Raw genomic sequence first — 13,964 nt, forward strand, 5'->3', positions numbered from 1 at the left:
TTAAGTTTTCTATGTGCAGATTTGGTTGCTGGATTCTCAATTGGAGGCAGGTGTTTCTAGTTGCCTCTGATTGGGAGTCCTATAAGTAGGTGTGTGTTTTGTTTGACACTTGTGGGTAGTTGTATGTTAGCACTGCTTTTGTTTAGCCTGCTACACTGTTCCTGTCGTGAGTTTTGTTTATTGTTTTTTCCTCACGTTCACATTTAAAATAAATGATGATGAGCACGCAATCCGCTGCATATTGGTCCACTTTGTCCGACAGCGATGTCAACATATCTTCTGACGAAGAGGTTTGTGACAATTTTGGTAAATCTTTGAACCGAAACTGTGACCAAAGTTTGGTTTTGATGATCTGAAACACCTGGTTGATGGTGACAGAGGCTGATAGAACCTGCAACTTCCATTACCCATGAGGCTTTGGGAACCAGGCCAGGGGTTGGTGGAGTGATTTGCATGGTCTTGTGGTCCTGTGTCGCTCCGTTGGTAAGACTGTGGTGTTATCAACACCAATTGGTTGTGGGTTCAGTTCCCGCAGGGATACCATAGGGCAACACATACTAAAAACGACTGTATTCACTTTGGATAAAAGCTAAGTGGCGTATAGCTATGTGGGAGGCCAAGGGGCTGCAGGAGGTGAGGTGGGAGCTGTTGTTTATCTGTCAGCCAGCAGTGGTGATTGCGGGGGCAGTCAGATTAGGGAAGCGCAGCCCTGCTATCACTCTCTCCCAGGGTTTGTTTTGGGTATACGTGACGGCGTAATCCCGGGGTAGTTTGACTCGAGGCGCCAAACGCTTAATGGGATTTGAACATTGAAGACGGGCATGGAGAATCCAATCAGAGCCCAGCTCCCATGTTGTGGACCTATTCTAATCTGCTTAGTAACTAACTAGCTATCAGGGAACCAGTCCTCTGTTTAAGCAGATGTAGGAAATAGGAATCACAGGAAATTTTGCCATGAATTGAAACCTACACACATACTGTATATGCATTAAAAAGCTTTATGTACTGTATCGTAAGTCTTAGCTTCAGGCTTTACTTTTGGTCTAGATACAGTAGAATCAGAAGAAACTCAACAGTAATCCATGTATTATAGTATTATATACTCTGTGTGTTGAAACTATCCATGTTCCACATCTGAAACTGGAGAGCACTATCTCCAGAATATCTGATGATTTGTGTTTCAGGGTGAACCAAACAGCATATATCTCCAGTTATCACAGAAGGATGTGTCCTAAGTAGGACATCCCTTTTAACAACCAGATGAAAAGAGATCAGACAACTTGGTGAGGACATAAAGTAGTGTCTTTCTCTGGGACATACAGTCGTGTCTTTCTCTGGGACATACAGTCATGTCTTTCTCTGGGACATACAGTCGTGTCTTTCTCTGGGACATACAGTCGTGTCTTTCTCTGGGACATACAGTCGTGTCTTTCTCTGGGACATACAGTCGTGTCTTTCTCTGGGACATACAGTCGTGTCTTTCTCCGGGACATACAGTCGTGTCTTTCTCTGGGACATACAGTCGTGTCTTTCTCCGGGACATACAGTCGTGTCTTTCTCTGGGACGTACAGTCGTGTCTTTCTCTGGGACGTACAGTCGTGTCTTTCTCTGGGACGTACAGTCGTGTCTTTCTCTGGGACGTACAGTCGTGTCTTTCTCTGGGACGTACAGTCGTGTCTTTCTCTGGGACATACAGTAGTGTCTTTCTCTGGGACATACAGTCGTGTCTTTCTCTGGGACATACAGTAGTGTCTTTCTCTGGGACATACAGTCGTGTCTTTCTCTGGGACATACAGTCGTGTCTTTCTCTGGGACATACAGTCGTGTCTTTCTCTGGGACATACAGTCGTGTCTTTCTCTGGGACATACAGTCGTGTCTTTCTCTGGGACATACAGTCGTGTCTTTCTCTGGGACATACAGTCATGTCTTTCTCCGGGACATACAGTCATGTCTTTCTCCGGGACATACAGTCATGTCTTTCTCCGGGACATACAGTCATGTCTTTCTCCGGGACATACAGTCATGTCTTTCTCCGGGACATACAGTCATGTCTTTCTCTGGGACATACAGTCATGTCTTTCTCTGGGACATACAGTAGTGTCTTTCTCTGGGACATACAGTCGTGTCTTTCTCTGGGACATACAGTCGTGTCTTTCTCTGGGACGTACAGTAGTGTCTTTCTCTGGGACATACAGTCGTGTCTTTCTCTGGGACATACAGTCGTGTCTTTCTCTGGGACATACAGTCGTGTCTTTCTCTGGGACATACAGTCGTGTCTTTCTCTGGGACATACAGTCATGTCTTTCTCTGGGACATACAGTAGTGTCTTTCTCTGGGACATACAGTCGTGTCTTTCTCTGGGACATACAGTAGTGTCTTTCTCTGGGACATACAGTCGTGTCGTTCTCTGGGACATACAGTAGTGTCTTTCTCTGGGACATACAGTAGTGTCTTTCTCTGGGACATACAGTAGTGTCTTTCTCTGGGACATACAGTAGTGTCTTTCTCTGGGACCTACAGTAGTAGAGGGAGAGGAGGGATAGATAGGCCACGCTCCAAATGGCACCCTATTCCCTAGACAGAGTAATGAAAATTCCACTACATGGACTCTAGAGGGCTATCTTCTGGTGTTTTATCATCTCCTAAAGACAGCAGCAAGGTTCCTGGGAAAGATAAAAAGGACATTATTCCCCTTTTTCCAGGGAGGGGGGAGGGAGGGAGAGAGCGAGAAAGAAAGAGAGATTAAGGTGGAGACAGAAAGAGATGCAGAGAGAGACAGAGAGAGAGCGAGAACGTGAGAGACAGAGCGAGAGATAGGGACAGAGAGAGAGAGAGAGAGGAAGCAAAAGTGAGAGACAGGAGAGAGAGAGAGAGAGAGAGACAGAGAGAGAGAGAGACAGAGAGAGAGACAAAAATAGAGAGAGAGAGAGAGAGAGAGAGAGAGAGAGAGACAGAGAGAGACGAGAACGTGATGGATGGAGATTAGACAGTAATCTGTTCTCAGAGAAGCAATTGCTGCTTTATCTGTGTGGCTCAGCTATAAACTCAGATTATAAAACAGGTTTTCATAATTCTATAAGCGCTCCAGATATCATCCCCTCAAAAGATTGCATGTAAGGGAAATGGAACCACATTAAATATCCAGCCATAACATAGATGAGACAGGGCAAGAACTATAGTCGCTCCTTGAGCTCTCCTCAACACGCCTACAATCCAGTCTGTTATTCTACAGGACATTTGATTGAGGGTTTCCCTATGACCTCACTCTGACTTTAGTATATACAGTTGAAGTCGGAAGTTTACAAACACTTGGAGTCATTAAACAGGTTGGAGTCATTAAAACTTGTTTTTCAACCACTCCACAAATTTCTTGTTAACAAACTATAGTTTTGGCAAGTCGGTTAGGACATCTACTTTCTGCATGACACAAGTAATTTTTCCAACAATTGTTTACAGACAGATTATTTAACTTTTAATTCACTGTATCACAATTCCAGTGGGTCAGAAGTTTACATACACTAAGTTGACTGTGCCTTTATACAGCTTGGAAAATTCCAGAAAATGATGTCATGGCTTTAGAAGCTTCTGATAAAGCTTCTGAGTCAATTGGAGGTGTACCTGTGGATGTATTTCAAGGCCTACCTTCAAACTCAGTGCCTCTTTGCTTGACATCATGGGAGAATCAAAAGAAATCAGTCAAGACCACAGAAAAAAATATTGTAGACCTCCACGAGTCTGGTTCATCCTTGGGAGCAATTTCCCAATGCCTGAAGGTACCACATTCATCTGTACAAACAATAGTACGCAAGTATAAACACCATGGAACCACGCAGCTGTCATACCGCTCAGGAAGGAGACGTGTTCTGTCTCCTAGAGATGAACGTACTTCGGTGCGAAAAGTGAAAATCAATCCTAGAACAACAGCAAAGGACCTTGTAAAGATACTGGAGGAAACAGGTACAAAAGTATCTATATCCACAGTAAAACGAGTCCTATATCGACATAACCTGAAAGGCCGCTCAGCAAGGAAGAAGCCACTGCTCCAAAACCGCCATAAAAAAGCCAGACTACGGTTTGCAACTGCAGATGGGGACAAAGATCGACATTTTGGGGAGAAATGTCCTCTGGTCTGAAGAAACAAAAATATAACTTTTTGGCCATAATGACGGTCGTTATGTTTGGAGGAGAAAGGGGGAGGCTTGCAAGCCGAAGAACACCATCCCAACCGTGAAGAACGGGGGTGGCAACATCATGTTGTGGGGGTTCTTTGCTGCAGGACAGACTGGTGCACTTCACAAAATAGATGGCATCATGAGGAAAGAAAATGATATGGATATATTGAAGCAACATCTCAAGACATCAGTTAGGAAGTCTTCCAAATGGACAATGACCCCAAGCATACTTCCAAAGTTGTGGCAAAATAGCTTAAGGACAACAAAGTTAAGGTATTGGAGTGGCCATCACAAAGCCCTGACCTCAATCCTATAGAAAATATGTGAGCAGAACTGACAAAGTGTGTGTGAGCAAGGAGGCCTACAAACCTGACTCAGTTACACCAGCTCTGTCAGGAGGAATGGGACAAAATTCACCCAACTTATTATGGAAGGCTACCCAAAACGTTTGACCCAAGTTAAACAATTTAAAGGCAATGCTACCAAATACTAATTGAGTGTATGTAAACTTCTGACCCACTGGGAATGTGATGAAAGAAATAAAAGCTGAAATAAATGATTCTCTCTACTACTATTCTGACTATCACATTCTTAAAATAAAGTGGTGATCCTAAGACAGGGAATTTTTACTAGGATTAAATGTCAGGGATTGTGAAAACTGAGTTTAAATGTATTTGGGTAAGGTGTATGTAAACTTCCGATTTCAAATGTACTGTTAAATATCAGATTTCAAAACCAGCTATATGAATTCTCGTTTTTCCCTCTCATTGACCCATTGTCACAAATGGACAAAAAAAGTGAGTGAAAGTGATGCATTTGTCCTCCAGAGGTGACGTTTGGGCAGCGTGCACTCTGTCACGCAGCAAGTCCTTTGAGTAACACGTCTGCAATGGTAGCTCCTCTCAAAGAGAGTTCTAAATATAGGATCAGTTTAACCTTTTAGATCATAATGAATATTATTATATGGACAGAAGGGACCTGATCCTAGATCAGCACTCCTATTCTGAGATGTTTTTTGAATATGTTGTCATTGTCCTGTGGGACCAGGGAGCTGGGCCAGAGAGGCCCCCTGAACCAGCCAACCTCGAAGGCATGTTGTCCATTGGATCTGGTTAAAACTGGAATCTATTCCTTTCAACCTCGGCCAGGACTCAAATATCACAGCTGACCAACGGAGGGATGGACGCCAATGACCATTGAGAACAATGGAGAACATAATGGTTAATAACTGACTCATATGGCATTCATTTTGTGTGGTGTGGATATTTTCTTTTCACACCGTCCTTTTCAGCACGGTTCCAGTAACTATGATGGACGGGTAACCAGTATAGCTTGGTTTGGCTCGGCTCAGTAACACGAAAAGCCCTTAAGGCATCGTCCACCTCTCTCTCGAATCTGGCTCTTGCCCAGAATTGACCCATAATTCAGAGCTGTAAAAATTCAGAGCGTCTGACCGGATCACAAGGGCACATTGAAATGACTTCCAACCTACATACATACATACATACATACCAGACAGAGAGATAAGCCCTGGTGCCCCAGACAGAACTCTCTGACACACTGGCCATTTGATTGGGTTATCAGCCCAGCAGATAAATTAAGTCGCCACACTACCCTCCATCCTCTTCTCTTCACTGCTGGGGCCAGAGCAGAGAATTATCTTAGTGACAATGACGTTCTTTCAGAGCCACCAAAGAACCAATCTGAGCTGAGAAGCTGAGGGAAGGAAGAGGACTACAGACACAGAGGAAAGAGATCCCAATGCTTGCTGTTCCACTGTAGTGTGTTTGATCTAAATTGCTCTGGCGTAGGAATGTATTCCAGTCAACTGGCTGTGTCGTCGTGGCTGTTGTCGCCGTGGCTGTTGTCGCCGTGGATATTGTAGGACAGGGAGGGAGGGCTGTTGTAGGACAGGGCGGGAGGGCTGTTGAAGGACAGGGAGGGAGGGCTGTTGTAGGACAGGGCAGGAGGGCTGTTGAAGGACAGGGAGGGAGGGCTGTTGAAGGACAGGGAGGGAGGGCTGTTGAAGGACAGGGAGGGAGGGCTGTTGAAGGACATGTAAGGAGGGCTGTTGAAGGATATGTAGGGAGGGCTGTTGAAGGACAGGGAGGGAGGGCTGTTGAAGTACAGGGAGGGAGGGCTGTTGAAATACAGGGCGGGAGGGCTGTTGAAGGACAGGGAGGGAGGGCTGTTGAAGGACAGGGCGGGAGGGCTGTTGAAGGACAGGGCGGGAGGGCTGTTGTAGGACAGGGCGGGAGGGCTGTTGAAGGACATGTAGGGAGGGCTGTTGAAGGACAGGGAGGGAGGGCTGTTGAAGTACAGGGAGGGAGGGCTGCTGAAATACAGGGCGGGAGGGCTGTTGAAGGACAGGGAGGGAGGGCTGTTGAAGTACAGGGCGGGAGGGCTGTTGAAGGACAGGGAGGGAGGGCTGTTGTAGGACAGGGCGGGAGGGCTGTTGAAGGACAGGGAGGGAGGGCTGTTGAAGGACAGGGCGGGAGGGCTGTTGAAGGACAGGGAGGGAGGGCTGTTGAAGGACAGGGAGGGAGGGCTGTTGAAGGACAGGGAGGGAGGGCTGTTGTAGGACAGGGCGGGAGGGCTGTTGTAGGACAGGGCGGGAGGGCTGTTGTAGGACAGGGCGGGAGGGCTGTTGAAGGACATGTAGGGAGGGCTGTTGAAGGACAGGGAGGGAGGGCTGTTGAAGTACAGGGCGGGAGGGCGTTGAAGGCCAGGGAGGGAGGGCTGTTGTAGGACAGGGCGGGAGGGCTGTTGAAGGGCAGGGAGGGAGGGCTGTTGTAGGACAGGGCGGGAGGGCTGTTGTAGGACAGGGCGGGAGGGCTGTTGTAGGACAGGGCGGGAGGGCTGTTGTAGGACAGGGCGGGAGGGCTGTTGAAGGACAGGGAGGGAGGGCTGTTGAAGGACAGGGAGGGAGGGCTGTTGAAGTACAGGGCGGGAGGGCTGTTGAAGGACAGGGAGGGAGGGCTGTTGTAGGACAGGGCGGGAGGGCTGTTGAAGTACAGGGAGGGAGGGCTGTTGTAGGACAGGGAGGGAGGGCTGTTGAAGGACATACAAGGAGGGCTGTTGAAGGATATGTAGGGAGGGCTGTTGAACGACAGGGAGGGAGGGCTGTTGAAGGACATGTAGGGAGGGCTGTTGAAGGACAGGGAGGGAGGGCTGTTGAAGTACAGGGAGGGAGGGCTGTTGAAGAACAGCGCGGGAGGACTGTTGAAGGACAGGGAGGGAGGGCTGTTGTAGGACAGGGCGGGAGGGCTGTTGAAGGACAGGGAGGGAGGGCTGTTGAAGGACAGGGAGGGAGGGCTGTTGAAGGACAGGGAGGGAGGGCTGTTGAAGGACAGGGAGGGAAGGCTGTTGAAGGACAGGGAGGGAGGGCTGTTGAAGGACAGGGAGGGAGGGCTGTTGAAGGACAGGGAGGGAGGGCTGTTGTAGGAAAGGGAGGGAGGGCTGTTGAAGGACAGGGAGGGAGGGCTGTTCTAGGACAGGGCGGGAGGGCTGTTGAAGGACAGGGAGGGAGGGCTGTTGAAGGACAGGGAGGGAGGGCTGTTGAAGGACAGGGAGGGAGGGCTGTTGAAGTACAGGGAGGGAGGGCTGTTGAAGAACAGCGCGGGAGGACTGTTGAAGGACAGGGAGGGAGGGCTGTTGTAGGACAGGGCGGGAGGGCTGTTGAAAGACAGGGAGGGAGGGCTGTTGAAGGACAGGGAGGGAGGGAGGGCTGTTGAAGGACAGAGAGGGAGGGCTGTTGAAGGACAGGGAGGGAGGGCTGTTGAAGGACAGGGAGGGAGGGCTGTTGAAGGACAGGGAGGGAGGGCTGTTGTAGGACAGGCGGGAGGGCTGTTGAAGGACAGGGAGGGAGGGCTGTTCTAGGACAGGGCGGGAGGGCTGTTGAAGGACAGGGAGGGAGGGCTGTTGAAGGACAGGGAGGGAGGGCTGTTGAAGGACAGGGAGGGAGGGCTGTTGAAGGACAGGGAGGGAGGGCAGTTGAAGGACAGGGAGGGAGGGCTGTTGAAGGACAGGGAGGGAGGGCTGTTGAAGGACAGGGAGGGAGGGCTGTTGAAGGACAGGGAGGGAGGGCTGTTGAAGTACAGGGAGGGAGGGCTGTTGAAGTACTGGGCGGGAGAACTGTTGAAGGACAGGGAGGGAGGGCTGTTGTAGGACAGGGCGGGAGGGCTGTTGAAGGACAGGGAGGGAGGGCTGTTGAAGGACAGGGAGGGAGGGAGGGCTGTTGAAGGACAGGGAGGGAGGGCTGTTGAAGGACAGGGAGGGAGGGCTGTTGAAGGACAGGGAGGGAGGGCTGTTGAAGGACAGGGAGGGAGGGCTGTTGAAGGACAGGGAGGGAGGGCAGTTGAAGGACAGGCGGGAGGGCTGTTGAAGGACAGAGGAGGGCTGTTCTAGGACAGGGCGGGAGGGCTGTTGAAGGACAGGGAGGGAGGGCTGTTGAAGGACAGGGAGGGAGGGCTGTTGAAGGACAGGGAGGGAGGGCAGTTGAAAGACAGGGAGGGAGGGCTGTTGAAGGACAGGGAGGGAGGGCTGTTGAAGGACAGGGAGGGAGGGCTGTTGAAGTACAGGGAGGGAGGGCTGTTGAAGGACAGGGAGGGAGGACTGTTGAAGGACAGGGAGGGAGGGCTGGGATGTTGAAGTACAGAGAGAGAGAGGGATGTTGAAGGACAGAGAGAGGGATGTTGAAGGACAGAGAGAGGGATGTTGAAGGACAGAGAGAGGGATGTTAAAGGACAGAGAGAGGGATGTTAAAGGACAGAGAGAGAGGGATGTTGAAGGACAGAGAGAGAGGGATGTTGAAAGACAGAGAGAGATGTTGAAACAGAGAGAGAGGGTTGTTGAAGGACAGAGAGAGATGTTGAAACAGAGAGAGAGGGATGTTGAAGGACAGAGAGAGAGGGATGTTGAAGGACAGGGAGGGAGGGATGTTGTCCTCTTGGTGTTGATTATCTTTTAGTGTTTTTATTCATGAGGTGGTTTTCTCAGATAAAGAGAAGAAGGATGTAGAAGAATAGAAGAAGAATATAGAACAGACAACATTACCTCTATTATTATCATCACTGCTAGGCTAAAGGTTACTTGTATACAGGCTTGGTATTTCTGGGAAACAGCCAACATTTCCAAAAAAACTAATAATTTAAATGACGTCCCAATCCTCATGTGTGGATTATATGTAATCTATACACAGTATTAATAATTAAAATATAATACAATGAGATGACAAGTACATCCCAATTACTGTACGCGTAGTCAGAATATTGGGATTACACTTCTAAATATTAAGGCTGCAATATGTAACTTTTTGGGTGACCCGACCAAATTCACATAGAAATGTGAGTTATAGATCTGTCATTCTCATTGAAAGCAAGTGTAAGATGCGGTAGATATGTTCTATGTGCAATATTTCGATTCTACCCATTCTTAAACGTAGTTTTTTTTCTCGATTTTGTACACCAGCTTCAAAAATATGAAAATACTAAACTCAGCAAAAAAAGAAATGTCCCTTTTTCAAGACCCTGTCTTTCAAAGATAATTCATAAAAATCCAAATCACTTCACAGATCTTCATTGTAAAGGGTTTAAACACTGTTTCCCATGCTTGTTCAATGAACCATAAACAATTAATGAACATGCACCTGTAGAACGGTCGTTAAGACACTAACAGCTTACAGACGGTAGGCAATTAAGGTCCCAGTTATGAAAACTTAGGACACTAAAGAGGCCTTTCTACTGACTCTGAAAAACACCAAAAGAAAGATGCCCAGGGTCCCTGCTCATCTGCGTGAACGTGCCTTAGGCATGCTGCAAGGAGGCATGAGGACTGCAGATGTGGCCAGGGCAAGACACTGCAATGTCCGTACTGTGAGACGCCTAAAACAGTGCTACGGGGAGACAGGACGGACAGCTGATCGTCCTCGCAGTGGCAGACCACGTGTAACAAAACCTGCACAGGATCGGTACATCCGAACATCACACCTGCGGGACAGGTACAGGATTGCAACAACAACAGCCCGAGTTACACCAGAAACGCACAATCCCTCCATCAGTGCTCAGACTCTCCGCAATAGGCTGAGAGAGGCTGTACTGGCAGCTTGTAGGCCTGTTTTAAGAGAGGTTGGACTGGGGGCTTGTAGGCCTGTTTTAAGAGAGGCTGAACTGGAGGCTTGTAGGCCTGCAGGTCCTCACCTCACCAGACATCACCGGCAACAATGTCGCCTATGGGCACAAACCCACTGTCATTGGACCAGACAGGACTGGCAAAAAGTGCTCTTCCCTGATGAGTTGCGGTTTTGTCTCACCAGGGGTGATGGTCGGATTTGCATTTATTGTCGAAGGAATGAGCGTTACACCGAGGCCTGTTCTCTGGGGCGGGATCGATTTGGAAGTGGAGGGTCCGTCATGGTCTGGGGCGGTGTGTCACAGCATCATCAGACTGAGCTTGTTGTCATTACAGGCAATCTCAACGCTGTGCGTTACAGGGAAGACATCCTCCTCCCTCATGTGGTATCCTTCCTGCAGGCTCATCCTGACATGACCCTCCAGCATGACAATGCCACCAGCCATACTGCTCGTTCTGTGCGTGATTTCCTGCAAGACAGGAATGTCAGTGTTCTGCCATGGCCAGCAAAGAGCCCGGATCTCAATCCCATTGAGCTCGTCTGGGACCTGTTGGATCGGAGGGTGAGGGCTAGGGTCCAGTAACTTGCAGGTGCCTTGGTGGAAGAGCGGGGTAACATCTCACAGCAAGAACTGGAAAATATCTGGTGCAGTCCATGAGGAGGAGATGCACTGCAGTACTTAATGCAGCTGGTGGCTACACCAGATACTGACTGTTACTTTCGATTTTGACCCCACCTTTGTACAGGGACACATTATTCCATTTCTGTTAGTTACCTGTCTGTGGAACTTGTTCAGTTTATGTCTCAGTTGTTGAATCTTATGTTCATACAAATATTTACACTAAGTTTGCTGAAAATAAACACAGTTGACAGTGAGAGGACATTTCTTTTTTTACTGAGTTTATATCTTTGGTTATTAAAAAGATATTTCACAGCGGTTTAGATGGTATAATGATTATCTACACAGTTTCTTGTCACATAAACTGAAATGAGGAAAACAATTCTAATTTTAGCAAACAGGAAACGTCGGAGCTGCATAGTGCACCTTTAATACATCAAGCTGTAAACAGTTCTCTTCGGGATGGTAAAAACAACATTCCTAATGCCAGCTCTACTCTCTGCCTCTTCTTTTTCTCTCTGTCCTTTCTCTTCTTTCCAGCCACTAACTGCTACAGGCTTGGAGTTGGTAGGTATGCTGGTAAATGTCCAATATATTTTAAATTAGAAAAACAAATACATATGGGAATATGGGATAAAATACACCAAGCTGTTAACAGTCCTCTTAGGCATAGAACAACATTCCTGGTGCCTTCTCCCTCCGCTGTCCTAACTGTGGCAGCAACCTCGCCTGAGAGAGAAGAATTCTCCATAGCTGACAGAACGCATTAGACTTCCAGCAAACATGTCTAATGATAATTTTTCTGACGCTGGAGACGATTGGTACGTTTAAATGTTCCTTAACCTGTGACCTGGGAATCTGGGTGTTCGATTGGGTGTGGTGAAAAAAAATGGGAGTGGCTTTACTGTGGGACAAATTTTTATGACTAATGGGTTTTTGACCTCAATCTTCTCTAATAATTTTGAAGCCCTAGACACACAAAGATTATGGTGGGGTATGTATTAAGCTTTTAAACAGCATGCGTACCACAGGCAGGGATGAGAACAACAGAAAAACAGCATCCAGATCCAGCTTTGTTTTGGTGTGAAGAAAGATGAAAAGGGACATGGACTGGAACATTTATCTGAGGTTGAATGGAGATGGAGGGAGAGGAGAAAATCTCTGATAGATTTGCAGTAGGATTTGTTTATCATCCCATGTCTTTTGTCTCTTACCCCAAGGGGAGAATTTTCCCAGGTTTCCCGTGGCTGTGTTTGGGGGGGGGTTTAGGGGATAAAAAAAGAAAGAAAGAAAGAAGGAAGGAAGGAAGGAAGAAAAGCTCATTGGTTTTAGCAGCTTGCTAGCTATCAAATCTATCATCCCAGTCGGATTAAGAGCCCTTCAGTAGCGGAGGCTGAGCCCTTGACATGGTCCCTAACCCTGGAGGGGGGGGCAGAGTGGAAAGGACACACACACACACTGGGGGGGACTGGTGGAGTGTAAAAGGCAGTGGTATTAGAGAACCAGGACCTAAATGAGTCACAAGTGTCAGTCGGCCCCCTGAACCATAGCAAATCCACTTTGTCACCTTTATTCACGAGCTGACAGCTAAGTGTCTACCGACCATCTTGTTACATCAATCAGTGTTGCATGTGATGGGTCTAGGAGGATGAAACGAATCCTCTTATTCAACATTTATTTCACCAGGTTGTCCCATTGAGGTCAGGTTTTTAGAAAAGACCTATTTTTCAAGAGATGAAGCTGAGCTGAGCTCTCCCTCTGCTGCTTATGCCACAAAACTCCACACAGTGATGCGGTGTAATGTTCCACTACGCCATAGTGCAAGGTTCCTCAACTGGTGGCCGGCAGGTGATTTTATTTGGGTCCCCATGTTTTATTAATTTATTATAATGTTTTTTTTATTTATAATTTTCATTGGTTGGACATAAAATACTTAAAACACCAGGTAATCACCTCCAAGTGATTTTAATATTGGAAATCTGTTCCCAACGATTTCCACGCATAATAAAGAGACACGTGATCATACAAAAATGTAAGCAAGGTTTGAAATTATTATGTTTTAGTCAAATATTATATATGTTTTGGGCTTCTTGCGGTCAATTTGCAGTCTATACATTATTTGTAATTATGTTCCCGGTCCCTCGACCATCCGCTCAAGAAAAAATAAATAAAATCGCCCCGCTGCTGAATATAGCTGATGATCCCTGCCATAGTTTACACCCAGTGGTAATATAACATCCATTCAATAAGAGACAGAAACCACATGGCCGTGTGGAAAGAAGCCGTGGCCAGTGGGTTTAATGTACTCCTATTTTGGCAGGACAGGCTCTTTAAATCTCAGACATGTAAAGCGGGTTAAGAGCTGTGGTGGCATATTTGCTGAGCAATTAGACAACACAAATGGGCCAAGCCACTATACCAAGAGAGAGGGAGGAGGAAGAGGGGAGGTGGGACGGAGGAAGGAGGGTGATGGGTTCTTCTTAAGCCTATGCAAATCTAGGAAGAGAGCATGGGAAGGTTCTCGTGAGCGTTCAAGTACACACCTCTCCCAAAGCTCCTACTTCCACAGCCATCATACTGCTAGGGCTAGGGCAGCACTCCTGACCTGCTGTCTGTTCCAATGGGCAGACTAGAGGACAGCGTCAGGCATCTCCTGTGGCATTATTCCACTGTGACCCTCTTCAGAGCAAGTGCCCATTTCTTACAGACATTTGCCGTCCATGCAGGATACTTGGCAAAAGCCTGTGGCGGGGGCTGAGGTTGGGGATGGGGATGGAGCTGTAACTGGGGCTGAGGTTGGGGATGGGGTGGGGCTGGGGCTGAGGTTGGGGTTGGGGCTGAGGTTGGGGTTGGGGTTGGGAGCGAGGTTGGGGTTGGGGTTGAGGTTTGGGCTGGGGTGGGGCTGAGGTTGGGGTTGGGGCTGAGGTTGGGGCTGGGGTAGGGGTTGGGGCTGAGGTTGGGGATGGGGTTGGGTCTGGGGTAGGGGCTGGGGCTGAGGCTGAGGTTGGGGTTGGGGCTGAGGTTGGGGATGGGGCTGAGGC

General features: G+C 48.1%; 2 protein-coding genes across 16 annotated transcripts in view; both read right to left on the bottom strand.

Annotated features, from left to right (window-relative positions):
- Window positions 1-13,964, bottom strand: part of LOC106561640 (neuronal cell adhesion molecule) — a 154,702-nt gene that overhangs the window by 125,659 nt on the left and 15,079 nt on the right. The gene's annotated exons all lie outside the window — the stretch shown is intronic.
- The window catches only part of LOC123724590 (extensin-1-like), an 8,537-nt gene continuing 571 nt past the window's right edge, over window positions 5,999-13,964 (bottom strand). The window contains exons 3-10 of the mRNA XM_045688759.1: window positions 13,816-13,964; window positions 13,639-13,742; window positions 7,766-7,873; window positions 7,118-7,345; window positions 6,884-7,057; window positions 6,735-6,842; window positions 6,303-6,602; window positions 5,999-6,074 (exon numbers count right to left, since the gene is read on the bottom strand). The exon at window positions 13,816-13,964 is cut by the window's right edge and continues 82 nt beyond it. Of these exons, the coding sequence (XP_045544715.1) occupies window positions 5,999-6,074; window positions 6,303-6,602; window positions 6,735-6,842; window positions 6,884-7,057; window positions 7,118-7,345; window positions 7,766-7,873; window positions 13,639-13,742; window positions 13,816-13,964 (1,247 nt within the window). The remainder of the gene's footprint in view (window positions 6,075-6,302; window positions 6,603-6,734; window positions 6,843-6,883; window positions 7,058-7,117; window positions 7,346-7,765; window positions 7,874-13,638; window positions 13,743-13,815) is intronic.

The sequence above is a fragment of the Salmo salar genome, chromosome ssa10 (genome assembly GCF_905237065.1).
Source record: "Salmo salar chromosome ssa10, Ssal_v3.1, whole genome shotgun sequence".
In the NCBI taxonomy this organism is placed as follows: Eukaryota; Metazoa; Chordata; class Actinopteri; order Salmoniformes; family Salmonidae; genus Salmo; species Salmo salar.